Source organism: Thamnophis sirtalis, unplaced genomic scaffold (genome assembly GCF_051295495.1).
Source record: "Thamnophis sirtalis isolate CommonGarterSnake01/CBP01778 unplaced genomic scaffold, rThaSir2_p1.2 scaffold_2, whole genome shotgun sequence".
Classification (NCBI taxonomy): Eukaryota; Metazoa; Chordata; class Lepidosauria; order Squamata; family Natricidae; genus Thamnophis; species Thamnophis sirtalis.
The window spans coordinates 97,025,281-97,052,983 of record NW_028261382.1 but is presented as its reverse complement, the minus strand read 5'-3'; the positions used below and the strand labels follow the sequence as shown (position 1 = coordinate 97,052,983).

Below are 27,703 nucleotides of genomic sequence, written 5' to 3'. Positions count from 1 at the left end.
GAGGGCAAAAGAAGAAGGATTGCAAGGCCATCCAACCGGTCAGTCCTAGAGGAGGTCAACCCTGGCTGCTCTTTAGAAGGCCAGATCCTGAAGAGGAAACTCAAAGACTTTGGCCACCTGATGAGAAGGAAGAAGGACTCCCTGGAGAAGAGCCTCATGCTGGGAAGGATGGAGGGCAAAAGAAGAAGAAGGGGACGGCAGAGAAGGAGGTGGCTGGATGGAATCACCGAAGCAGCCGGTGTGAGCTTAAATGGACTCCAGAGGATGGGAGAGGACAGGAAGGCCTGGAGGAACGTTGTCCATGGGGTCACGATGGATCGGGCTTGACTTCACAACTAACAACAACAATTTTACGGTGGGTGAACTTCATTTCCCAGAATTCCAGGCTGGCTGGGGGATTCTGGGAGTTGAAGTCCATCCATCTTAAACACTGATTTGGCTTCTTTTGATTTCTATGGGGGGAAAGTAGATGTAGTTTCCCTCCTTACCCCCAATTCTGGTTCCTGCCTACCAAGGCTACGGGTAGCCCTTAATTTACAACGGTTCATTTAGTGACTGTCTGAAGATAGATAGAGATAGACAGATAGATAGAGATAGACATATAGATAGATATAAATACAGGTAGATAGATAATAGATAGATATATGATAAAGATAGCTAGCTAGCTAGAGAGAGAGATATATAGACAGATGTAAATATAGATAATAGACAGATGATAGATTGATAGAGATAGACAGATAGAGATAGACAGATAGATAGAGATAGACAGATAGATAGAGATAGACAGATAGATAGATATAAATATAGATAGATAATAGACAGATGATAAAGATAGCTAGCTAGCTAGAGAGAGATATAGACAGATATAAATATAGATAATAGACAGATGATAGATTGATAGAGAGACAGAGATAGACAGATAGAGATAGACAGATAGATATAAATATAGATAGATAATAGATAGATAGATAGATAGATAGATAGATAGATAGATAGATAGATAGATAGAGATCTATTAGATTTTTACAACCCCTGATAAGCCCCAATTATGGGAGGAAGCTAACTGCTTCCATCATCTGTCAATCGGCTCGTCACAAGAGTCCATCACGACAGAAACCCAATATTTTTACTGTTGCCTTTGTTATATTTGTGTTTTTTATTTGTGCTGATAAGTCTCCCTTTATTTATTTATTTATCAGCACAAATAAAAAACATAGAGATATAGACATATAAATATAGATAATAGACAGAGGATAGATAGATAGAGGATAGAGATAGATAGATAGATAGATGATAGATAGATAGATAGATAGATAGATAGATAGATAGATAGATAGATAGATAAGAGAGAGAGAGGGAGGAAGGGAAGGAGAGAGAGGGAGAGAACGTGCAAATCATATACTATAACATCTGGAACAAAAGTAACACAAATGAACACTCACTTATTGTTAATAAATCAAGCCACCTTCATTCCTCTCTTCCCCCCTCCCACTTTTCCTTCACCCTCCAGGCAATCTCTGTGCACAGAGGCCCTGCTGCAGAGAAAACTATGTTTAGCTTAGCTGAAGTAGAGCTATTTTTGGCAGGGATAAAAATAAACCCAACGAGACGGGGTGTAGTGCGCTGGTTGTGTGTGTGTGTGTGTGTGTCCCCTCCCCTCCTCCCAGCATCATTTGTCGCGTGGAATTTTAAGCCTCTCCGTTTCATGCTCCCTGGGAGCCCAGAGATAAAAGTTGCACCAGGGAGGCTAAGCCAGCGGGGAGGGGGGGTGGGGGAGGTGCACTGGAGGCGCATGACCTCATGCGTGCATGCGCGAAAGCGGCCCAGAAGCGATGCCTTATTGAGATGCACAAGCAGCCATGCAAGCCGCTTCAGGAAAAAAGGAGGCTGGCAATTGTGTCATTGCGTCTTTGGTGCAAGCTTCACGGGGCCGGCAAATGTGCGTGCGCAGGGCTGGAACACAATGGCAACCCACACGCAGCTGTGAGTTCCCCCAAGTTGGTGGGAAGAGCCGCCGGACTTGGCTTGAGAGGCAGTCCCCCAACTTATGACCGATTTGTTTAGTGACCGAAGTTTGTAACGAGCCCTGAAAAAGGGACTTTATGACACTCATTTCAGAACTTGGTTGCAGGCAGTGAGCACTATGTTTATTTAACAACCATTTCAGAAAAGATCACAAAATCGGCGACATCCATTTAATAACCAGGACGGTTTAGAGCCGAGGTGGCGCAGTGGTTAGAGTGCAGTACTGTAGGCCACTTCAGCTGACTGCTATCTGCAGTTCGGTGGTTCAAATCTCACCGGCTCAGGGTTGACTCAGCCTTCCATCCTTCCGAGGTGGGTAAAATGAGGACCCAGACTGTTGTTGGGGGCGATATGCTGACTCTGTAAACTGCTTAGAGAGGGCTGAAAGTCCTATGAAGCGGTATATAAGTCTAACTGCTATTGCTATTGCTAACCCATGATCTGGGCAATGATGTTGGCCCTCTGGAGTGCTGTCCTATCTGGGCAATTGGCAAACCAGACACAGGTGCAATAAGTTAAAATACTTAAGAAGGAAGGAGAGAAGGAGAGAAGAAAGGAAGGAAAGGGAGGAGGAAGTGAAGGAGGGAAGGAAGGAGGGAGGGAAGCAGGGAGAGAAGAAAGGAGGGAAGGAAGGAAGGAGGGAAGGAAGGAGAGAAGGAGAGAAGAAAGGAGGGAAGGAAGGAGGGGAAGGAAGGAGGGAAGGAGAGGAGAGAAGAATGGAGGGAGGGAAGGGGGAAGGAGGGATGGAAGGAAGGAGGGAAGGAAGGAGAGAAGGAGAGATGAAAGGAGGGAAGGAAGGAAGGAAGGAGGGAAGGAAGGAGGGAAGGAGAGAAGGAGAGAAGGAGAGAAGAATGGAGGGAAGGGGGAAGGAGGGAGGGAAGGAAGGAGGAAAGGAAGGAGAGAAGGAGAGAAGAAAGGAGGGAAGGAAGGAGGGAAGGAAGGAGGGAAGGAGAGAAGGAGAGAAGAATGGAGGGAGGGAAGGGGGAAGGAGGGAGGGAAGGAAGGAGAGATGAAAGGAGGGAAGGAAGGAAGGAAGGAAGAAGTAGGATTGTTGTAAAATAAGATGGGTCTATGGGATGGTAAGAAAGCAATTTCAATTATATTGTCAATTGCAGGGGAGAAAAATTGTTACAAACACATATTATTAATAACAGTTATGAGATGAAAAAAAAAGTCTAACTGCTATTGCTATTAGGACTGTAATTCTGGGCTTAATTATGGTCATAAGTGGAGGACTACCCATCTCCAGTTCCTTCCATCAAACTGAAGATTTCTGGGAGAACGTGGTAGGCTCCCATGGGAAACTAAGATCAAAGGCAATCACTCAAATGCTCAGAAGATCGGAGCTTTGGGCCTTAATCAAGACTTCCAGGAATTATTACATTTGGTTTTTTTTCCCCCTTTGAACTAATAAGTTGAACAAGTTTGAAAGAAGAACATTGGACTGGTTTGAACCTTGTCCCTTCTTACAAATCCTTCCCTCGGTAATCCTTGCGAGATTGCTAGCTCAGGTTCACTGCACTCGGAGGAGTCATTCCTTAACTATTAATAGAGTTGGGGCTTCCTGGCTTTGCAAATTAGGAGCGGATAAAAAGATAGTTAGGATGAGAGAAACGCAGCAGAGGCTGCAGAGCAAAAAGCACTTCTGTACCGCTTCTCGGTGCTTCACGGGCCTCTCTAAGCGGTTTACAGAGTCAGCATCCAACAATATGAGTCCCCATTTTACCCACCTCGGAAGGATGGAAGGCTGGGTCAACCTTGAGCCGGTCAGGATCGAACTCCTGGCAATTGGCAGAATTAGCCTGCAATACTGCAGTCTAACCACAAGGAAGGAAGGAAGGAAGGAAGGAAGGAAGGAAGGAAGGAAGGAAGGAAAGAAGGAAGGAAGGAAGGAAGGAAGGAAGGAAGGAAGGAAGGAAGGGCAATCATGGTTAGACTTATATACCGCTTCATGGGACTTTTACAGCCTTCTCTAAGCAGTTTACAGTCAATTTCTTGCCCCCCTCAACAATCTGAGTCATCATTTTAGTGGCCTTGAAAGGATGGAAGGCTGAGTCAACCTTGAGCCAGTCAGGATTGAACTCCTGGCAATTGGCAGAATTAGCCTGCAATCCTGCATTCTAACAGCATGGATGGATGGATGGATGGATGGATGGATGGATGGATGGATGGATGGATGGATGGATGGATGGATGGATGGAAGGAAGGAAGGAAGGAAGGAAATGGGAAGGAAATGTGAGGAAGAAAGGATGGAAGGAAAGAAGGAAAATAGCAAAAGCAGAGGAAGTAATCCCTTTCTAAGCAGTTTACAGAGTCAGCCCCTTTTCCCCAACAATCTGGGTCCTCATTTTACCCACCTTGGAAGGATGGAAGGCTGAGTCAACCTTGAGCCAGTCAGGATCAAACTCCTGGCAATTGGCAGAATTAGCCTGCAATACTGCAGCCTAACCACAAAGAAGGAAGGAAGGAAGGAAGGAAGGAAGGAAGGAAGGAAGGAAGGAATAGCAATCATGCTTAGACTTATATACCGCTTCACAGTGTTTTACAGCCCTCTCTAAGCAGTTTACAGAGTCAGCCTATTTGCCCCCAACAATCTGGGTCCTCATTTTACCCACCTTGGAAGGACGGAAGGCCGAGTCAACCTGGAGCCTGGTGAGATTCGAACTGCCAAATTGCAGGCAGCCAGCAGCCAGCAGAATTAGCTGCAGTAACTGCATTCTAACCACTGCGCCACCAGGGCTCCATGCTGATCTTTTCCCAGTTTGTCCTTTGGGGGATGGGGTGTGTGTGTGTGTGTGTGTGTAGAATTTTGCTAGATGCGCATGGTGAACGACAGCATGCTTGGCGCGTGAAGGGAACAATATTCCGTTTGCATCGTTTTTATTTTTTAACTCTACCTTTAGGACTTTATAATTAACACACAAAGTGGGGAGCACATATAGCATTCCTTCCTCCTACTTTCCCCACAAGAATTCTGTGGGATGTGTTGGGGGTGTGAGAGAAGCACTGGCCCCAAATCACCCCTGGTGACTTTCATGCCCAAAGGCAGGACTAGAACTCCCAGTCTCCTGGTGATTGGCCCAAAGTCACCCAGCTAACCTGTGTGCCTAAGGCAGGACTAGAACTCCCAGTCTCCTGGTGATTGGCCCAAAGTCACCCAGCTAACCTGTGTGCCTAAGGCAGGACTAGAACTCCCAGTCTCCTGGTGATTGGCCCAAAGTCACCCAGCTAACCTGTGTGCCTAAGGCAGGACTAGAACTCCCAGTCTCCTGGTGATTGGCCCAAAGTCACCCAGCTAACTTGTGTGCCTAAGGCAGAACTAGAACTCCCAATCTCCTGGTGATTGGCCCAAAGTCACCCAGCTAACCTGTGTGCCTAAGGCAGAACTAGAACTCCCAGTCTCCTGGTGATTGGCCCAAAGTCACCCAGCTAACTTGTGTGCCTAAGGCAGAACTAGAACTCCCAGTCTCCTGGTGATTGGCCCAAAGTCACCCAGCTAACCTGTGTGCCTAAGGCAGAACTAGAACTCCCAGTCTCCTGGTGATTGGCCCAAAGTCACCCAGCTAACCTGTGTGCCTAAGGCAGAACTAGAACTCCCAGTCTCCTGGTGATTGGCCCAAAGGTCAGGATAAAAACAAACAAACAAACAAACAGTGTCACCCATTCAGTTTTCATGGCTAAGGTGGGACTAGAACTCCAAATCTCCTGGTTTCTATCCCAGCACCTTAACCACCAAATAGTTCTCAATGATGCAGGAAATCAATCGCTTGCTTCAACCAGCAGCGAAAGAGTCAGAATTCCTGCTTTGCTGCCTCTCAGTCCTTGGCACAAGTCCCCGTTTTTTTATGTAACCGATATAATCACTTAATACTCACTTGGGAACATGCAAAGAATCGCACAAACACACACGCCCGCGTACACACACACACATACGCCAGCTTGTTATGTCAATAGTCCCGAGAGGCGTTGAGAGAAGGGCCTTGTAGGCGGTCCCCACGGATGGGGAACTCGGTGGAGACCTCGCTCCGGGTCTCTCTCTGTGCTTTCCAGCTGTTATTCCTCCAGGTGTGGAAAGGTGAAGGTTCCCCTCGCACATCTGTGCTAGTCGTTCCCGACTCTAGGGGGCTTTGCTCTGTTTCAAGGCCGAAGAGCCAGCGCTGTCCGAGGACGTCTCCGTGGTCATGTGGCCGGCATGACTCAACGCCGAAGGCTCACGGAGCGCTGTTCCCTTCCCACCAAAGGTGGTCCCTATTTTTCTACTCGTATTTTTTGCATGCTTTCGAACTGCTAGGTTGGCAGAAGCTGGGACAACAAACAGGAGCTCACTCCGTTACGTGGTGCTCGGGATTCGAACTGCCAAACTGCTGATCTTTCTGATCAACAAGCCCAGTGTCTTAGCCACTGAGCCACCGTGTCCCTTTTCCTCCAGGTGTGACACCCCCAAAAGCCACACCTTGAGGCTCATCGTCCTACCCAAAGGTGAGATCTGTGCTCAATGCAAAGGGTTCCACTTCATCCTTTCCTCAACCTGGCATGGATTTTTCAGGAGTCACTGTTGTCCCCATCTTTTGCCAAGTCACTCAAGTTGACAAGCTAGAGAGAAGTTCCCTGAAAAAGGGCTCCAGCACGAGTCCAAACGTTCGGAAGACAAAACGTGTTCGGACCGAGGCTTCCCGAGAGCAGAAAGCAAACTCCTGGTCCCGAGAAAAAAAAATTCCTTTTATTAATTGGCTGTGAATTCTGCTCATTCACATCCAGCAAAGTCTTTCAAAGGAGGATTTACGGTCACAGACCTTATCTGGCTTGGAGAGCTGCCAGGCCGATTTCTGCAAAACCTGGCAAGGAATCTCGGAGAGTCATGAAGCAATGAAGCCAACTAATTGTCTCCTGCAAACTCCACTCCCTTTTTGCTCCTCTTTTATTTCCTTTGGGAGGGGCCATTCATCGTTCACCTGTGGCCTCACTCCCAAGTCGACCCCGGTTCTTTAGCTCTTCCCTTCGTCTGGCAACTCTGCGCGTGCACACTCTGGGAACAGGCTTCAGCTGTTCGTCTGCCCCACTGATGTCCGACTCCGAAGGCAGCTGATAACTGGCATACGGCCCTGGCCCCCTCTCTGCCTCCGACACAGAGCCCTCCTCAGAGCCTTCCCCAGACTCCAGGACTGGCCCGGGTTCCTTCCCAACCTCCTCACTGTCCGAATCTGCAGCTCTACTGGCCCTGGCAGGCCACAACAAAACCTCTGGACCTACTCAGATTGTATCCTGCATCATTCAGGTTCCCTTAACTCAAGGACACAGAGAGCCCAAGCCATTCGGGATGGGGGTGGTATTGGCGGCCGCTAACCCAGCATTTAATCACGCCTGATCTCACCTGGACACCGTGCAATTAGGCCACTGGGCCATGCCCTTCTTGACCCAGGTACCATGGCCATTTCACCGGGCTGCGTTCCTGAGGAGATGAGGGCATTGCGTGCCTGGAGCGTTCCAAGGGTGTATTGGGGAAAAAAAAATAAAAGCCCAGGTGCGCTTGGAATGGATGGAAAAACGAGAGGTCACGGAGTGCAATGTTGCTAGTGAACGAAAAGGGGCTGAGAGGATTTGGATTTTTCAAGTTTCACAACCACCGAGGTTGCAGAAGCTTCTGCCCAGCCAGGAGCAGGAAGGACAGATGGTGGGTGAGCTCCCAGTATAAAAATAATCTGCTAACAGATTTAGCAATTTAGCAAAACAGAGGTCAATTTGGGTAGGAGAAGAGAGGCCGTACGTTGCTGCATGAAGGCTGGGTTAAGATAACATCTGGACTCTGTGTTGCTACCTCTAGAAATTTCTCTCTTTTCTTTGTTGATTTTAGTTCGACTCACCTTTCAGTGCTGGGTTGCATCAGGGTGGGCTCATTCCCCCCCCCACAATTTTCTTAGTTTCGTGGAAAAGGCAAAGCCAGGGGTGGGATTCAGCCGGTTCGGGTAATTCGAGCATTCAACCGGATGCTAATTTTACATCTGATTCGCCGAACTGGTAGTTGAAAGGACTGGCTGGCCCCTCGCACCCCTCCCCGGAGTCTCTACACAGCCCATTTTGGATGCCAGGTAAGATCAGGGCCCATGCGGAGGCTCCGGGAGGGTGAAAAACAGACCTCCTGGAAGATCCGGAAGTCCATAAATGGTCCTGTTTCTGGCCTCCGGAGAAATGGTGGTATTCAAATTTTTTTACTACCGGTTCTGTGGGCGTGGCTTTGTGGGCATGGCAGGGGAAGGATACTGCAAAATCCCCATTCCCTCCCCACTCCTAGGGTCAGCTAGAGGTGGTATTTGCCGGTTCTCCAAACTACTCCAAATTTCTGCTACAGGTTCTCCAGAACCTGTACTTGAGAGACCGCCTGCTGCCAATTACCTCCCAAAGACCCATTAGATCACACAGGGTCGGCCTCCTCCGGGTTCCGTCTACCAGCCAATGTCATCTGGCTACTACCCGGGGGAGGGCCTTCTCTGTGGCAGCTCCGGCCCTCTGGAACGAACTCCCCGCAGAGATTCGGACCCTCACCTCTCTCCAGGCCTTCCGAAAAGCCGTCAAAACCTGGCTTTGCCGGCAGGCCTGGGGTTGATGAGTTCCCCTCCCCGCTCGACTTGTGTGGTTGTGTGATTCTTGGCTATTTTAACTACTTGTATTGTGTTCTATGTTCCCCTTTTTCCCCCTTTGAGTTGTTCGCCGCCCTGAGTCCCTCCCGGAGAAGGGTGGCATACAAATAAATCTAAATCTAAATCTGTCAGAACTGGCTGAATGCCACCTCTGCTCCGGAACTTGTGGGAGTCTGTTCCCAACCTCCCGGAGACTCGAGGAAAACCGTTCACCGAAAGGGTGAAAATGCCTACCTACCCCTGGTGATGCAGGAGGCCGAGTAGGCCGTGCCCACCATACCCATGCCCACCCAGCACCCGGGCGGAGAACTGGTGGCTAAAATGTTTGAATCCCACCCCTGCAGAGCCCCACTCCATCCCCAGCCCAGTTCAAATTGCGGAGCCTCTTACCGGATTCTCCTTGCTCGGGATGTCGGTCTGGCTGTCATTCCACTCCCACTGCTGAACGGAGGAATGGCTAGTGGGGCGGAAGGAAGAGGTGATGACCTCCGGAGTGGAGCTGTGCAATCCCGGGGAGCGCCCCCCTTTGCGACTGTAGGACTCCAAGTAGTCCTGGACGTAATCCGAGTGCCTGCTGGGCTGGTAAAACCCTTGGATGCTACAGAGCTCTTGCCGGGGGCGGGCGGCGAAGGGGCTGCGGGTAGAGGTGGAGGGGTAGGGGTCCGAGGACAGGTGCATGGAGGAGAGGTCCCGGGCTAGGTCGGAATGGCTGCTGGATTTCTTGCGTCCCAGCGGGGTGGAGCCATAGCTGGTCGAAGGGCCGTTTGCAAAGGAGTAGGTGGCCCCTCCACTCAGCCCCCCGGAGGGCCGCACGGGGACCCGGCTGTACCCGGGGCTCAGCCTGGTACCCGAGTCCGGGCGCTGGAGCAGCCTCCCGCCCCCATCGAAGTTCAAGGAAGAAGAGGCAGTGGCCCCCGACGTCCGCAGGTGCGTCGAAGTCAAGTAGCTGGAAGGAGTGCCGGGCTTGTAGCTGAGTTTCTCTTTGTCCGAGTAAGAGGAGGAGAGTTTGGAAGAGTAGGAGGAGTAGGTGGCGTAGCTGGTGGAGGCTTTGCTGCAAGGCAAGGTGTCCGAGTAGCGGGGTGAGTCCACGTAGCGCTTCAAGGTGGAAGAGAGCTGGGACATCCTGAGGGAGGGGGCGCTGGGGGAGATGCGGGTGGCATTGACTGAAAGAGAGCAAAAGAGGGAAGCCGTTAGATGGAGAAGCTGGCATGAAGGGGGTCCTTGCCCCCTCCAGGATCAGCAGAAAGGAAAGACCCAACGGCCTTCCAACAAGGGTTGGCCAACGGGTTTTTCATGGCATGCCAATGACTGAAACCGTGAAGTCAACTGGGAAGATCTACTAGTCAACCAGGCATGGTCCAAGAAGCTTAGAAGGGTTGACTCTGGTTGGAAGGAGAAGTGTCTGGTATGAGAGGGGGGTCTAGGACTGCCGGCTGGACTGGGAGGTCAACCCTCTTCCTTCGCCCAAGTTGAACCCACCCCCCCACTGTATCATACCCAGAAGATGACAAGAAGGTGTGAATCTGTCTACAAAAGTTGCCAGAAGTTGGGCTCAACTTCAAGCAGGCATGACTTGAATCCAAGATCTGGATTTCATAAGTCTTGGGATGGAAAGATGTGGTCCCCAAACACCTCCAGATGTTGGCCAAGAAAACCACACAGACGAGTCCAGATAATTTTCTTGGAGGCCACAATCATCTCTAGTAGGAAGCGTTCATCCAGGATGGTGACTTGGCTTCCAAACTCCTTGGATGGTCTCTCATTGAAGCCAGGACTGCTTTTACTACTAGGATTATTACTGTTACTGCTATCATGACCATCATTATTATCAACACATAAAAACACCGTCAACAGAGTGGAAAATAAGATAAATAGTGGTTAAATAGGGAGAAAAAACTGAGGGAGGGAAAGAAGAAGGAAGGGAAGAAGGGAGGGAGGGAGGAAGAATAGTAGAATAACAGAGTTAGGAAGGGACCTTGGAGGTCTTCTAGTCCATCCCCCTGCTCAGGCAGGAAACCTTCTACCATTTCAGACAAATGGCTGTCCAATCTCTTCTTAAAAACTCCCAGTGTCGGAGCATTCACATTTAAGGAGCCGAGGTGGAGCAGTGGTTAGGATGCAGCACTACAGGCCACTTTAGCTGACTGTGATCTGCAGTTCAGCAGTTCAAATCTCACCGGCTCAAGGTCGACTCAGCCTTCCGAGGTGGGTGAAATGAGGAACCGGACTGTGGGGGCAAGTTGCTGATTGAATTTGCTAAAAAAATTTGTAAACCGCTTAGAGAGGGCTGAAAGCCCTATGAAGCGGTATATAAGTCTAATAAATAAATAAATAAATAAATAACTTCTGTTCCACTGATTTAATTTAATCACTGATATGATTATTAAATTACATGTGACAAAAAAGGAGGGAAAAAGCAGAAAGACAGAAAGAGGGAAAGAAAGAGAAAGAGAGGGAGGAGGGACAGAGGGAAAGAGGCAGAGAGTGAGAGAGGGAGGGAGAAAGAGAGGGAGGGAGAGAAGGAAAGGAGAGAGAGGAAGAGAGAAAGAAGGAGGGACAGAGAGAGAAAGAGGGAGAGAAAGAGAAAGAAGGAGGGAGGGGGAGAGATGGAGGGAAAGAGAGAGAGAGAGAGGGAAGGATAGAGAAAGAGAGAGAAAGAGGGAGGGAGATCCATGTCATAATTTTTTGGCATTGATGTCAAGTTAGCCCAATCTTTCAGCTCATTAAATCTAGACTGGATAGGTGCCATTTCTCCAGCTTCTCATTTCTGGAACACACAAGACTTTTCCAAAACAGATAATAGACCCATCTCCTGAATCTCCTCCTTGGTGCCAAGAAGGCAATTTTCTTCCCACTCGCCTAAAACCATCCTCTCGGTCAGGTCGAGCCCTTCAGAGCTTCCACTCTACGAGGGCTCCCTCTCAGCCCACCTGCCCCCTCCTTCCCCGTGCACCGTGCTCCCATCCTTCTAACCCCGCTTGGCCTCCCATGACGAGAGCCGTAGTCGCGCATCTGAAGAGTAAATAACCTTGACAGAAGTTCAACTCTTTATCAGGTTTGGAAGAAGTGGCATTGGAAGCATCAGGAGACGGGAAGCTCACTTGCGCCTCCTGCTGGTAAAACGATGTCATTTTGCAAAGAGGCAGGTAGCTAAGAAGGATGGAGTAACTTACACAGGCGCGCTTGGTTCACCCAAGTTCAACTAAAGTGGGTCAAAGCAGCAAAAGCATGTCTGAAATGAGTCTTCATACAACAATGCGAAGCCACAGCCACCAGTGGCTCAGCTGAGCTGACCTTCATCTGCATCAGCTTGTTCCTAAGGACCAAGGATGTTGTCATGTATCGGATATGAGAAGAGTGTGGCCTTTTGCCGTTGATGGAAGGGAATTTTGTCAATATCCAGGTTTTCTAAACCCCATTGAAGATTCTCAAAGATTGCTATCATGTCACCCCTGGTCCTTCTTTTCATTAAATTTTCGTTAGACTAGACTAGACAAGACTAGATTATAATAGAATAAGGAATATAGACTAAACTATAATAGAATAAGGAATAGACAAGACTAGACTATAGTAGAATAAGGAATATAGACTAAAGTATAATAGAATAAGGAATATAGACTAAAGTATAATAGAATAAGGAATAGACTAAACTATAATAGAATAAGGAATAGACTAAACTGTAATAGAATAAGGAATATAGACTAAACTATAATAGAATAAGGAATAGACAAGACTAAACTATAATAGAATAAGGAATATAGATTAGACTATAATACAATAAGGAATAGACTAAACTATAATAGAATAAGGAATAGACAAGACTAAACTATAATAGAATAAGGAATATAGACTAGACTATAATAGAATAAGGAATAGACTAAACTATAATAGAATAAGGAATAGACAAGACTAAACTATAGTAGAATAAGGCCTAGACTAGACTAGAATAACAGAGTTGGAAGGGACCTTGGAGGTCTTCTAGTCCAACACCCTGCTTAGGCAGGAAACCACTTCTGACAAAGGGTTATACAATCTCTTCTTGTTGTTAGTTGTGAAGTCATGTCCGACCCATCGCGACCCCATGGACAACGTTCCTCCAGGCCTTCCTGTCCTCAAGCATCCCCTGGAGTCCTTTTAAGCTCACGCCGACTGCTTCGGTGACTCCATCCAGCCACCTCCTTCTCTGCCGTCCCCTTCTTCTTATTTTGCCCTCCATCATTCCCAGCATGAGGCTCTTCTCCAGGGAGTCCTTCCTTCTCATCAGATGGTCAAAGTCTTTGAGTTTCCCCTTCGGGATCTGGCCTTCCAAAGAGCAGTCAGGGTTGACCTCCTCTAGGACTGACCGGTTGGATCACCTTGCAGTCCAAGGGACTCACAGGAGTCTTCACCAGCGCCAGAGTTCAAAGGCCCCCATTCTTTGGTGCTCGCTTTCCTGATCTCTTCTTAAAAACTTCCAATGTTGAAGCATTCACAGCCTCTGGAGGCAAGTTGTTCCACTGGTTAATTGTTCCAACTATCAGGAAATTTCTCATCAGTTCTAAGTTGCTTCTCTCCTTGATTAGTTTCCACCCAATGCTTCTTGTTCTGCCTTCAGGTGCTTTGGAGAATAGCTTGACTCCCTCTTCTTTGTGGCAACCCCTGAGATATCGGAACACTGCTATCATGTCTCCCCTGGTCCTCCTTTTCATTAAACTAGACATACCTATCAGATTCTGTGGTTTTAAATAGCTGGATTTTACGCCCTCCTTTCCTAACCAGAGCTCCAGATGTGCGGTGGCCACACCTTTTCTCCTCCAGCTTCTCTGCCGTTTTACCCTACCGTAACCTCAGTGAAAACCGGGAGGGAAAAACTCCACCTACCTGCCTGCCAACTCTTTCACGCCCGAGAAGTCCCAGCGGGTGGGGGGGGGGATTAATTGCACGGAAAATCTGGGAACGGCCTGTTCTCCGAGGAAGAGGAGGAGGAGTCCTCTTTCAACACACCTGTGACACCTGGAGAAATGCTTTCTCCAGCTCACCTGCCCGGGATGCCATCCCGAGCAGCTCACCTTCCCGCCTGACCCTTTGCTGCCGCGCGTGCTTCTCTCCGTCACTGAGGGAATGCATAAGAGAGGCCGGGTAGGTCTCGTGGGGATCCTGTCACCGCGGCGGTGGCACCCGATAGCCCGGGGCATGCGGGGTCCAGCTTAGGAGCCTCCGGTAGCTTTCAAACCCCAGCGCTGTAAGGTCCTCCTGTACACAACAAGCCACGCACAAAGGCTGCCTTCTAGCGGCCTTCGGAAGGCAACACACACCCTCTTGCAAGCCAGAGATTCTTCAGGAATCTCAGAAGCTGGCTGGCTTCTTCATTTTTCAAACCAGGCTCCAATAAGGGCACGAGACCCTGTTGGTCCTTTGGGTGAACCTGGAAATCCGGTCTGCGCCTGATGACCCTCCTCATTCTGATGGGTTGGGTGCAGGGGTGGGCTCCGGAAGTCACTACTGCTGGTTTCCTCGTGGCTGCACCATGCGCGCGCTTCATGCACGCTGCGGACACATGCCTAGTGCAATAAAGTTGCTCTGTGCATGTGCAGAAGCAAAAAAACAACCGGAGAACCGGTTCAGGGACGTGGCAGGCCTGGGTTGCTGCTGGTTCCAGAGACCCAGGCCGCCAAAGCATTATCGGTTCAGCTGAACCGGGCCGAACCGGTTGGAACCCACCACTGGTTGGGTGAATGTGTCCTTTTCAAAGTCTTCTTTCCACTCTGTCCTCTCCGGGATTGTTCTATTTTCTTGAAACTCAACCATCCATCTTTGTCCATCTGTCCTTTACCCTCCTTTCTATTCCACCATCCCTCCATCATTCAATAAAGAGCTGAAAGCAGCCTACACAGCCCTCTTCTCTTCCTACTTTCCCCCACAGAATAATCCCACCAAGTAGGCTGGGCAGAGAGAGTGTGAACTCTCCTGGTGTTGTGGCCCGCCAGCGGCCAGCAGAGCAGGCAGGAGATTCGGACAGTGAGGAGGTTGGGGAGGAAGATGGGCCAGTCCTAGGCCAGAAGGTATGATAGAGAAGGGAGAGAGGGAGGGGAGAAGGAAGGAGGGATAGAGAAGGAAGGGAGGGAGGGAGGGAGGGAAGGGGAAGGATAGAGAAGGAAGGGAGAGAGGGAGGGAAGGGGAAGGGGAAGGAAAGAAGGAAGGATAGAGAAGGAAAGGAGAGAGGGAGGGAAGGGGAAGAAGGAAGGAAGGATAGAAAAGGAAAGGAGAGAGGGAGTGAAGGGGAAGAAAAGAAGGAAGGAGAGAGAAGGAAGGGAGAGAGGGATGGAAGGGGAAGGAAAGAAGGAAGGATAGAGAAGGAAAGGAGAGAGGGAGGTAAGGGGAAGAAGGAAGGAAGGATAGAAAAGGAAAGGAGAGAGGGAGTGAAGGGGAAGAAAAGAAGGAAGGATAGAGAAGGAAGGGAGAGAGGGAGGGAAGAGGAAGGAAAGAAGGAAGGATAGAGAAGGAAAGGAGAGAGGGAGGGAAGGGGAAGAAAAGAAGGATAGAGAAGGAAGGGAGGGAGGGAGGGAAGGGGCAGAAGGAAGGAAGAATAGAGAAGGAAAGGAGGGAGGGAGGAAAGAGAAAAGGAGAATAGAAGGGAAGGGAAGAGAAGCTATGCAGGCTGGAGAATTCTGGGAGTTGAAGTCCACCAGTCTTAAAGTTGCCACGTTTGGCGATCCCTGATGTAGAATAAGAAGGTAATGCCAAGAGTGGGAAGTCCTGAGGTTTGTAGAAACATCACAAAACACCCCAAAACTCCTTGGGGAAGGAGGGGAACCCCAGGAGAAACCCCCTCTGAAATCAGCCTCTGGAGAAACGAGCCTCCTCTCTCAAAATTCCGTGGGGTGGAATGTAGGTGCCGCTGGGTTCACACATGATGCTCACCCCCAGATGTGCCGTCATTGGGCTGCCATCAAGGCCATCTTTTACATCTCAGCCCAGCTTAGCATCAGAAGTGACTCCAAGTCATGGGAGTCCAGGAGAAGCTGGGAGAAGGTCATGCCTTCCATGACCTCATTTGTCATCTGCCTGGTGCACATGGCATGATCCACCCATTCCTGCCATGGGACCAGGAGCTGTGACACAGGGCCCTTCCTTTCCTCCTTGCCCTTCCAGAGCCCAGGCCCCTCGAGACAAGGACGATGGAGTTGGTTGCCCTCCACACCCAGAGCATCCCTCACCACCGTGGGGGACCAGCTGATGACGGGAGGGAGATAGTTCAGCAAAAATGGAAGGGGGAGGGCAGTGATCCCCCTCTCTTCTAGCCGGGATAGTGTTACCTAGTTGGGTCACGAAACATCCGCAAGACCAATCAAGGAGAATATTTGCAGCTCAAGGTTGAAATGAGAGGTCCTTGAGGGCCTGTAAGCTTGGTGGTTTCCTTGCAGGCGTTTCATGACCTAACTTGGTAACGTCATCAGTGCTATCAGTGCAGCATTGATGACGTTATCTAGTTTGATAATGAAATGTCTGCAAGAAAACCCAAGCTGAGACCATCAAGGACCCTACAGGCGTTGTCCTCCTCCTCCTCCTCCTCCTCCTCCTCCTCCTCCTCCTCCTCCTCCTCCTCCCTCCTCCTCCTCCTCCTCCTCCCCCTTCTAGCACTGGTGATGTTACCTAGTTGGGCCATGAAAAATTTGCAAGAAAACCACCAAGCTCAGAGACCACCAAGGACCCCTCCTCCTCCTCCCCCTCCTCCTTCTCCGCCACCACCATCACCACTACCACCACGTCCTCCTCCTCCTCCTCCTCCTCCTCCTCCTCCTCCTCCTCCTCCTCTCCTCCTCCTCCTCCTCCTCCTCTCCCCTCTAGCACTGATGATGTTACCTAGTTTGGTAGTGAAACATCTGCAAGAAAACAACCAAGCTCAGAGACCACCAAGGACCCTCCTCCTCCTCCCCCTCCTCCTTCCCCTCCCCTCCTCCTCCTCCCCCTCCCCCTCCTCCTCCTCCTCCTCTCCTTCCTCCTCCTCCTCCTCCTCTTCCTCCTCCTCCTTCTCTCCCCTCTAGCGCTGATGATGTCACTACCTAGTTTGGTAGTGAAACATCTGCAAGAAAACAACCAAGCTCAGAGAGCACCACAAACCTCCTCCCCCCCTCCTCCTCAGTTCAGCCCTAAGCTACAAACTTTATCTTCTCTTGGTACAAAAATGATACTCAACCCAAATAATCATTCCCCATTGATCAGAGGTCTCAGACCACCAATGACCCCACAGTCCTCCTCCTCCTGCTCCTCCTTCTCTCCGCTAACCCCACTCCCTTCTAGCACTGATGCCATTCCCAACTTGGGCCCTGAAACATCTGCAAGGAAACCGCCCAGCTCAGAGAGCACCAAAGACCAGCCCCCATTTCCCAGTTCAACCCTGAGCTTCAAACATTCTCTTTCTCTTGGTACAAAAAAAAAAGAAAAAAAAAGAAATTCCACCCAACTGAATCAACCCCATTTGATCAACGGTCTCAGTCAGTCTACAACGTCTGAGGCCTTGTGTGAGGCTGGGCATGATGGGGCCCCCAGTCCAGGACTTGGAAAAAGCTGCTCTTGAGTTTCTAGCCCAAAACGCTCGTGTTTCCTCATGCATCATTCATGCCGGGAGCTCGGGGAGCTCCACTGCGCCAGGAAAAGGCACTTTTTGTGTCCTGCGTTAAAGTTGGGGCTCTGTAGAAAACTGGTGAGGGGTCTCAAAACAGAGGAGGAAGAGGAGGAGGAAGAGGAGGAGGAGGAAGAGGAGGAGGAGGAAGAGGAAGAGAAGAAGGAGGAGGAAGAGGACGAGGAAGAGGAGGAGGAAGAAGAGGAAGAGGAGGAGGAGGTAGAAGAGGAGGAGGAAGAGGAGGAGGAGGAAGAGGAGGAGGAGGAGGAAGAGGAGGAGGAGGAAGAAGAGGAGGAGGAAGAGGAGGAGGAGGAAGAGGAGGAGAAGAGGAAGAGGAAGGTGGTTGTTGAGAAACTTTGCAGGCCTTCCTTCCTTCCTCAAGAGCCTTTGCAACTTGAGAAGTTTTCTTGCATGGCAGAATGCGTGTGTATAATGCCATGGTAACTACTGTTCGTTCTGGGCAATCCTGGCTTCTCCAATAACTGGGGAAGCTCCAGGCACTGAATCTTTTCAAAGCCTGTGAGGATTGTTGGTCTCTTGACTTCAAGAAAGAACCGTTTGCATGTTCTTCGCTGAGGAACAGGAGCTGCACCTCATGCAGCTTAGAGTCAGTATTTTGAGTTGTAAAATGGGGATAGGTATAAATGTAAGTAGATACAGTATCCAGACAGACAGACAGACAGACAGACAGACAGACAGACAGACAGACAGACAGACAGACAGACATAAACCAATAGAAAACAATCAATTTCCGAATTAAAAAAACATACCACAAAATCCATAGCCAGGTTACCTGAACAGCCTCTACCACACCCCAGAGGCTCACATCTGACGGCAAAACCACAATTCTTTGTGTGCAGGTGTACGTGTGTGCATGTTTGTGCATATGGAGATGGAGTAGGGAAGCGAAGCAAAGGGAAAGGAAATGAGGGAGGGAAGGAAGGAAGGAGAGAGAAGGAAGGGAGAGGGAGGGAAGGAAGGAAAGAAGGAAAAGATAGAGAAGGAAGGGAGAAAGGGAGGGGGAAGGGAGGAGGGAGGGCGGGAAGGAAGGAAAGATGGAAAGAAAGAGAAGGAAGGGAGAAAGGGAGGGTGGGGAAGAAAAGGAAGGATAGAGAAGGAAGGGAGAGAGGGAGGGAAGGGGAAGAAAAGAAAGATAGAGAAGGAAGGGAGAGAGGGAGGGAGGGGGAAGAAAAGGAAAGATAGAGAAGGGAGAGAGGGAGGGGGAAGAAAAGGAAGGATAGAGAAGGAAGGAAGAGAGGAAGGGAGGGGGAAGAAAAGGAAAGATAGAGAAGGAAGGGAGAGAGGAAGGGAGGGGGAAGAAAGAAGGGATAGAGAAGGAAGGGAGGGAGGAGGAACGAAGGGAGGAAGGGTGGGAGAGAGGGAGGGAGGAAAGAGAAAAGGAGAAGAGAAGGGAACAAAAGAGAAGAGAGGGGGGAAAGCAGCCACATTAAACCTAGAAAGCATAGAAGGAAGAGAAGAAAAGGGGCAGATAAAACACAGGCACGAAATGGACAGAGGAATCCAGATCTTCCCACAGCAGGACAAACCTTTTCAGTCTAACCCAGCGAGAAGCCGCCCTCCTTGGACCTGCCAGCAGATCCCCAGATCTCCTCACCCTTCCTCCAACGAGTCTGGAATCAACCCAAGAGATCTCCATCCGAAGAACTCTCTGCAACTCCTTTGCCATGGGGCTCAAGCTGACCTCCCAGCCCCTTCCCAACACGTCAAACAATCCGAGAAAGTCCCCAAACACGGAAAGCACATAGAGAACGCCCTCCCCTCCGGACCCTGCCACCAAGCCCCTTCCCCCTCCGCCAAGCCCTCTGCCAAGGTGGCACGGAGCCCAGTCCTCTTGCCCGGTGGAAGACAGACCAGTTCAGCCAAGTTCAGCTAACCAGGGACCTTCTGTGCAGCCAAGGGACACTCCGGAGACAAGAACTTACCTGATCCCCCTCCAGTCCCCAGTCGTGGGGGCTGTTTCCCCCCCAGTTTCTGCACCTCAGGAGAAACTCTCCACCGGCCCTACCAGGCGGAAGTGCCAACCGACCCAACGTACGCAGCTTCGGCCTCTTCGGCTGGCAGCTGCTCGGCTGCCCTGCTCTCCTTCAGCCTGGTTTCCTGAGGCTCACATGGCAGAGTGTTGCCGGTTGCTGAGGGAACGGCCCTTTCGGAGTGGCCGGCCGAAAGTTATGCGTTGGCCCCGGTGCCTTGGCCGGGCTCCAGTTGGCCCTCGCCAGGCGGGTGTTGGAGAAACAAGCAAGGGCCGCAGGAAAGGAGGTGGCAGAGGGTGGGTGAGGTGAGGGGGGGGGGGCTGCAAGCAGAGCTCTTTCCCAGGTGGGACGGTGGGGAGGTGGGGGTGTGCAGGGAATCTGTCGGGGAGAACCCCAAGGGGCTTTTTTCCAAATAGCAACTGGACTTTCTTGTTTTTTCTTTGAAGACGTTTCTCTTCTCAGCCAAGAAGCTTCTTCAGCTCTGACTGGATGGAAGGGAAGGATTTAAAAGGATGCAAGTGACCAGCTGTCTGCAAGGGAAATAAATGCTACCCTTCCCCATCATTCAACCGGAGCTGAAGAAGCTTCTTGGATGAGAAGAGAAACATCTTCAAAGAAAAACCAGGAAGTCTAGTTGCCTTTTGAAAAAACACCTTTGGGGACAACCAGGACCTGGAGGATGGAGAATCTCCACAGACTGCAGATTCTTCCATCTTTCATCTCTCACTCCCTTCATTCCTTATTTCCTCCCTCTCTCCTCCCTCCCTCCCTCCTTCCTTCCTTCCTTCCTTCCTTCCTTCCTCCTTCCCTCTTCTCTTTTTCTGTTGCCTCTTGAAAAATCACCTTTAGGACAACCATGACCTGGAGGACAGAGAATCTCTACAGACTTCAGATTCTTCCATCTTTCCTCCCTCTCTCCCCTCCCTCCCTCCCTTCCTTCCTCCTTCCCTCTTTTCTTTTTCCGTTGCCTCTTGAAAAAACACCTTTAGGACAACCATGACCTGGAGGACAGAGAATCTCCACAGACTTCAGTTTCTTCCATTTTTCATCCCTCTCTCCTTCCTTCCTTCCTTCCTTCCTTCCTTCCTTCCTTCCTTCCTCCCTCCCTCCCTCCCTCCTTCCCTCTCTCCTTCCCACCCCTTCCCTCTTCCTCTTTCTCCATTGCCTCTTGAAAAATCACCTTTGGGACAACCATGACCTGGAGGACTAAGAATCTCCACAGACTTCAGTTTCTTCCCTTTCATCCCTCTCTCCTTCCTTCCTTCCTTCCTTCCTTCCTCCCTCCCTCCCTCCCTCCCTCCTTCCCTCTCTCCTTCCCACCCCCTTCCCTCTTCTCTTTCTCCATTGCCTCTTGAAAAAACACCTTTAGGACAACCATGACCTGGAGGACAGAGACTCTCCACAGACTTCAGTTTCTTCCATCTTTCATCCCTCCCTCCCTCCCTCCCTCCCTCCCTCCCTCCCTCCCTCCCTTCCTTCCTTCCTTCCTTCCTCCTTCCCTCTTTTCTTTTTCCGTTGCCTCTTGAAAAAACACCTTTGGGACAACCAGGACCTGGAGGACAGAGAATCTCCACAGACTTCAGTTTCTTCCATCTTTCATCCCTCTCTCCTTCCTTCCTTCCTTCCTTCCTTCCTTCCTTCCTTCCTTCCTTCCTTCCTTCCTTCCCTCCCTCCCTCCCTCCCTCCCTCCTTCCCTCTCTCCTTCCCACCCCTTCCCTCTTCTCTTTCTCCATTGCTCTTGAAAAATCACCTTTGGGACAACCATGACCTGGAGGACTAAGATCTCCATACACATGTATCCGTTGGGGAGAAGGAAGGATCAGTGGAAAGCACGTTCTAAACCCCGAAAATGCGAGCTGTCCTGCCGTCTATGACAACGTGGGCCAAGAGAGAGGCAGAATCCTAGAGAGGCCATTCCTCCGTGTGCGTCATGATGCCAAGAATAGAATGGTGCCAAAAGGGATCTTGGAGATCTTCTAGTCCAGCCCCCTGCTCAAGCAGGAGAACGTATACTCTTTCAGTGTGCCCATGTGCAGAGTTGCCAAAGAGAACAGCTAAAGAAGAGGGTGGACATGGGAGTAAGGCCACAGGTAGACGGTGAATGACCCCTCCCATTGGAATAAAAGAGGAGCGAAAAGGGAGTGGAGTTTGCAGGAGACAATTAGTTCATTCCTGCATTCTTGCCAAGTATTGGGGCATCTGAAAGTTATTGTCCTGGCCACTCTCCAAGCCTGATAAAGATCGATAATTGGGAACTATCTTGAAAGACTGTGGGAGAGGAAAGACTTTGCTGGAGAGGAATTCACTGTCAATTAAATCAGTGTTTCTCAACCTTAGCAACTTGAAGATGTCTGGACTTCAAGTCCCAGAATTCCCCAGCCAGCATTCGCTGGCTGGGGAATTCTGGGACTTGAAGTCCAGACATCTTCAAGTTGCCAAGGTTGAGAGACACTGAATTAAATAACTCCAACTTGGTTGGCCGATGGGATTTGGTCCAACTGGAAAAATCCGGAAGGAAGGAAGTTACATCACATCATCACAAGGGCTTCACGAGGATATTCTCCATCCACCCTGCTCATTCCAAGCGACCCCTTTCTCTGTTTCTTATACCGCTGTCCTGACCACCTTAGGGAGTTAAGTTGAATCAACCAGGTTTCAAGTGGCATTATGGTCTGCATGTCCAAAATTGATGCCAGAGCAACCTCACAGCAGGAGTCTAGTGGTAGCCTCCTTCTGACTTAGGAAAGGCACCGCAAAATTGCGAGTCATTTCATTTGTTACTTATTTTACAGCTGTTTGTATGTATAATTATTAGTTGTGGAATTAGTTGGTCACAATTACATCATTTGTCGTACTTGTTGGAAAAGCTACCTGGCTCTTGATTTTTTTTTTAGCCAAGATGGATTAACTGTTCTGACCGAGGGCTTCTCGAGAGCATGAAGCAAACTCCTTGTCCCGACAAAAACTCCTTTTATTAACTGACTGTGAATTCTGCTCATTCACATCCCGCAAAGTCTTTCAAGGGAGGATTTATAGTCACAGACCTTCTCTGGCTTGGAGAGCTGCCAGGCCGAGATCTGCAGAACCTGGCAAGGAGCCTCGGAGAGTCATGAACCAATTAAGCAAACTAATGGTCTCCTGCAAACTCCACTCCCCTTTCGCTCCTCTTTTATCTCCTCTGGGAGGGGCCATTCCACCTGTGGCCTTACTCCCACATCGTCTCCTGTTCTTTAGCTGTTCCCTTCATCTGGCAACTCTGTCCATGCGCACACTGGGAATAGGCGCCAGCTGTTCTTCTGCCTCACTGATCTCCGTCTCTGAAGGCAGCTGATAACTGGCATACAGCTCTGGCCCCCTCTCTGCCTGCGACACAGAGCCCTCATCAGAGCCTTCCCCAGACTCCAGGACTGGCCCAGGTTCCTCCCCAACCCTCCTCACTGTCCGAATCTGCTGCCAATTCCGTTGGTAGACCACAACACTAAGATCCTACCTCCTTAGCACTTGGTGGGCAAGTCCTTCATTGTCAGAGGAAGGAATTTTATTTTGGCTACTGGCCAATGGCGGGCCACCACATTAACATGGCTAAAGCCTCAGCAAATCTTAAGAGTGTCCTCCGTATTCCAGAGTGTTGGGCGTACCCTCAAAAGTTGTTAAATATGAAACCCTATCGACAAAAGACACTCGAAGGTGGACAGAACGTGGTGTTCCAAGGCCAAAGCAATCCTATTATGGTTTAGCATAATACAACAAGCCAACCCGTGTTGGATACCACAGCCAATGTAAGACGGAGGCACAAAGCAGAATATTTCCAGGCCCTCAACAATTGTGAGGAGAGGAAATCTAAGCTCTTTTCTTTGTTCTTCACAACCTTCTCTGACAACTTGACCACATCTTCCTCCAGAACGCGAAGGGCCCCTCAAAGTAACAAACCACATCTTAGCCCAGTGCTCCCCAAACCTGCGTAAAGTACCCCAAATTCAGTAAAAAATAGTAACGACACGCGAACTCATTGCGAACTCCTCACAACAGGGAGAGATAAACGGACTTAAAGATTGCGCCGTGTTCTAAAATAGACTCGAAACCTGCCAAATGATCCCCTACAAAGACGAAAATCGATGAAACTGCCAATTATAATTTGTCTCAAAAATGACTCAAAGATGCTGTTTTTATCATTCAGGTATTCCTGAAGTTGCGGCCCTTCATTCGGCGACCGTCGGTATGAAGGTATGGCGGTGTTGGAGGCAGGGACTTTAACAACCGCTCAACAAAGTTTGAGCAGACTTTGGGATAAGCAAGAGGTTTCGGCGACGAAGGGAAAAATAATAATTAAGCACTGCTTTTCATCGCCTTTTCTCCCCCTTCTGCCTTGAAGAAGACCAAAGAGGTGGATTTTGGCCCTTTGGGGGGGCCTCAAATGGCATTACTTACCGCTGGAGGACATGGCTTTGCCGTTGGCTGGAGTAGCAGCTTCGTCAGAGGTGGTGATTGCTTGTAACCCATCCTTAGCCAAGCTACTCAAATACATGCTGCACGCACAATTAGCCCAGCAGGATATAATTAAGTGGGATGGAATTAGGCGTGAGTAACCAAGCCGCCACCTCAGAGGGTCACGCCAACAGGTCATCTGTTAAGCAATGCTCACCAAATGCTTGTAAATGTTATGCAGGGGCCGATCCCTGTTTTTGCAACGCCAGTGCGCGCGAGTGCATTAGCACACAATGTGGTGTGTTGGTTGCTAGAGGCGAGGAGGCAAGCAGGCAGACAGACAGACAGACAGGAGGTTGGGTCTGCCTGTAGATTTCACCAAGACCATCGATGCTTAGCCGACCACGCGACAAGTCACTCGTGCAATAGACGCCTCCGAACAAGTCTAGCTTTGTCTCCTTAGGCTGGGGAATTGTGGGAGTCCACATGCCATCAAGTTCGTAGGTTGAGCAGGGGTGAAATTCAGCAGGTTCTGACCAGTTCTGGAGAACTGGTAGCGGAAATTTTGAGTAGTTCGGAGAACTGGTAAATACCCACCTCTGGCTGGCGTCGCCCACATCTATTCTCTGCCTCCTGAGTCCCAGCTGATCGGGAGGGAATGGGGATTTTGCAGTAACCTTCCCCTGCCACGCCCACCAAGCCACACCCACAGAACCAATAGTAAGAAAAATTGAATTTCACCACTGCTTTAGAGGGTTGTGGTCCCTAGTTTTTACAAAGGACTTTACAAAGGGTGTTGGGCAAAGACAGCCCTTCAAACCAGAGCCTGGAGCAAACCGAACGGAACAGAACAAGAGCAAAGAAGCGTCATAAGACAGAAGGACAAGGATGTATGTCTTGCACAAGGAGATTCAATTTTCACTTCCCGGAGTAGCGATGGAGAAGTGGTCAGGATTGTCTCTCTATCCCCTTCCTGCCCTCTAATTCAGATTGTTGCAAGACTGTTCCTTCCTCACCCAAAGCTGCCAAAGGACCCATCTCTTGATCCTTTGGCAGATTAACAGAGTTGGAAGGGGCCTTGGAGGTCATCTAGCCCAACCCCCTTTCCCAAGCAGGAGACCCTACACCATTTCTGACCAATTACAGTCCTTATGCTTGTGTCTTTATTTATTTTTCCTTTGCAGAGGTCATTTATTTGGCTGCTCCTGACTGCAGCTAATTTTTTTTTTAAAAAAGGAGCACGAGATTCTTCGCCAGTTGAAGAATTTTGTTTAAATTACTTTTAAATGTTGCTCTCAGGTTTGCTACTGATAAAACATTGGAGGTTGGGCTCCCGTCAGCACACAAAAGGGAAAATAAGAAGGGGAGAAAGAAAAGAGCAGCTTTAAGCGGAGTTCTTCAGAACAGAACAGATTAAAAGAGTTGGAAGGGACCTTGTAGGTCATCTAGTCCAACCCCACGCCCAAGCAGGAGACCCTACGCCATTCCTGACCGATTAGAGTCCAGTCTCTTCTTGAAAGCCTCCAGGGATGAAGCTCCCACAACTTCCGAAGGCAGCTTCTGTTCTCCTACTCCCTTTGGGTAAATAGGTTACAATTCTTCTCCGCTAAACCGTGCTTTGCACCACCAAAACTCCCAACGACGGTGGGCATGGCCAGCTTCATCTCTGTCAAGCCCGGCCCCTCAAGGCCGCCTCCAAGGAAGCCCGTACAACCTGTACTTCTTCCCCACCCACCCCACTTTCGCCCCCTTCCCACCCTCAGAGGATGCTCACCGTTTGTGTCTGCCACTTCTACGAGAGCTTTGTTTCTTGTGATGTTAGAAGCAAAGTGGCATCATCTCACAATGAGTGCCTGGGGCTGTGGGAGACACAAGAGAGAGAGAGACGGGTGAATCATTCACGCACGCACATAAACATGGGACACGCCCGTGGGAACTCAGGTGCAGGTAGGCAGGCAGGGAAGAAGGGAAGGAGGGAGGGAGGGGAGGACTTTGCGGAGGAAAAACACAACGCGACGTGGGGAGACAGCCCGGGGCATGGGGAGAAGCTCGCCTCAGCTGCAGAATCTGGTGCGTCCTCTTTCTCCCTGGTCTGGCATGCAACAAGAGGGCTCTCTGGAGCATGCATGCACCACCTTCCAAGGGCTCCGGAGAGGTTGCGGCTTGCAGGGATGCAGCTGACTCCTTGAACGACCAAGGTGGGGCTGATGCAGAAAAGGAAAGACGCGGTCCAGCAAGAATGCCGGAAAAGGAAGGGCCAGGAGGAGAATCCAAACCGCACAAGAGGGACCTCAAGCCGTGTTGTTGCATCCCTCCCAGCTTTGGCGCAGCGGATACAGATGCCGGACTAGGCGCTGTTTCCTGGGCGCCGAAGCCGGCTGGTTGGATTGAGGGCCAGCCCTTCTGTCTCGGCCCCAGATGGAGAAGTGGGAAAAAACTTATCTGGAAGGATGGAAAGCCTCTTCTGAAGATGTCACCCACTCAACTATTGGGCCATGTCTACAGGGCCACCAGGAACCCAGTTTGACAACACAACAATGTCTCTTCCCCAAATGCATCTTTTTTTCCCCGTTCTTCCACTTAGCTTCTAGGTTTTTTTGGTGTTCTGGTCCCGGTCCCGACAAAATCTCCCTTTTTTATTAATGTCCTCGTGAATTCTGCTCATTCATCTCCAGCAAAGTCTTTCAAGGGAGGATTTACAGTCACAGACCTTATCTGGCTTGGAGAGCTGCCAGGCCGATCTCTGCAGAACTTGGCCAGGAGCCTCGGAGAGTCACGAACCAATTAAGAGAACTAATGTGCAAATTCCACCACCCCCTCGCTCCCCTTTTATTCCTCTGGGAGGGCTATGCATCCTTCATCGATGGCCTCACTCCCAAGTCGACCCCTGTTCTTTAGCTGTTCCCTTCATCTGGCAACTCATACTGGGAACAGGCTCCAGCTGTTCTTCTGCCCCACTGATGTCCAACTCTGAAGCAGCTGATAACTGGCATACGTCCCTGCCCCCTCTCTGCCTCCGACACAGAGCCCTCCTCAGAGCCTTCCCCAGACTCCAGGACTGGCCCAGGTTCCTCCCCAGCCTCCTCACTGTCCGAATATGCCGCCAGACCACAACACTAAGGTCCCACCTCCTTAGCACCTGGTGGGAAAGTCCTTCACTGTCAGAGGAAGGGATTTTATTTCGGCTACCATCCCCCAGCTATCTCTGCCTCCCGCTTCCCATTCCCACAGCTCGACCCATCTGCCCCGTGGCAGCCTTGAAGGGTTCTACCACAAAACCGCGGACGACAAATTCGCAGTCGACGAAAGCGCGTATGTGACGTCATCACAGCGCGACGAAAAAGATCGAAAAATGTAAAATAAAGCGAAACCTTACCCTAACCCCCAAACCTAACCTAACTAACCCTAAACCTAACCCTTAACCTAACCCTAAACCTAACCCTAAACCTAACCCTAAACGTTAATGAAAAACCTGATGCAAACCTTAACCTAACGCTAAACGTAACGCTAACGCTCTAACCCTAACCCTTAACCTAACCCTTAACCTAACCCTTAACCTAACCCTTACCTTTATGTGAATCGGCTTGCTGTAGTTTAATTTTTTATTTCAATTTTTCAATCTTTTTCGTCGCGTTGTGATGATGTCACATACGCGATTTCGTCGACCGCGCTTTTGTGGAACGCGGTTTTGACGGGTCACGGCCTTGAAGTGCCAAGGGTGGGGAAAATAGCTTCAGGGCTGACACCCACCTCAGGCACATACAATAAACGGACGAGAGGTTTCTAGTCCTCTACAGCGGGAGATCTTGGCTTTTGGCTTGCAGCTGCAAACCCGGCGGGTTCGGTCCCCACATGCTGAAGTTGCACAACCACGCATTCTCGGTGGTGTTGCAAAGACAACGTTTTCCTTGCCGCCAGGGATTTTAGGGTCAAGCCATCTCGTAACTGGATCCCCAAGAGAGCTATTTTTACTTCCAAACAGCTGCGGTGGGTCTCAGGATGGAGCGGGTTGGAGGGAGGGATGG

General features: G+C 50.0%; 2 protein-coding genes across 2 annotated transcripts in view; both read right to left on the bottom strand.

Annotated features, from left to right (window-relative positions):
- The window catches only part of THY1 (Thy-1 cell surface antigen), a 97,693-nt gene that overhangs the window by 43,912 nt on the left and 26,078 nt on the right, over nucleotides 1-27,703 (bottom strand). The gene's annotated exons all lie outside the window — the stretch shown is intronic.
- Nucleotides 1-27,703, bottom strand: part of USP2 (ubiquitin specific peptidase 2) — a gene marked incomplete at its 3' end in the record, with an annotated part of 58,115 nt that overhangs the window by 22,359 nt on the left and 8,053 nt on the right. Inside the window, 2 exon segments of the mRNA XM_087703788.1 lie at nucleotides 9,051-9,823; nucleotides 25,453-25,537. Coding sequence (XP_087559914.1) covers nucleotides 9,051-9,782 — 732 coding nt within the window.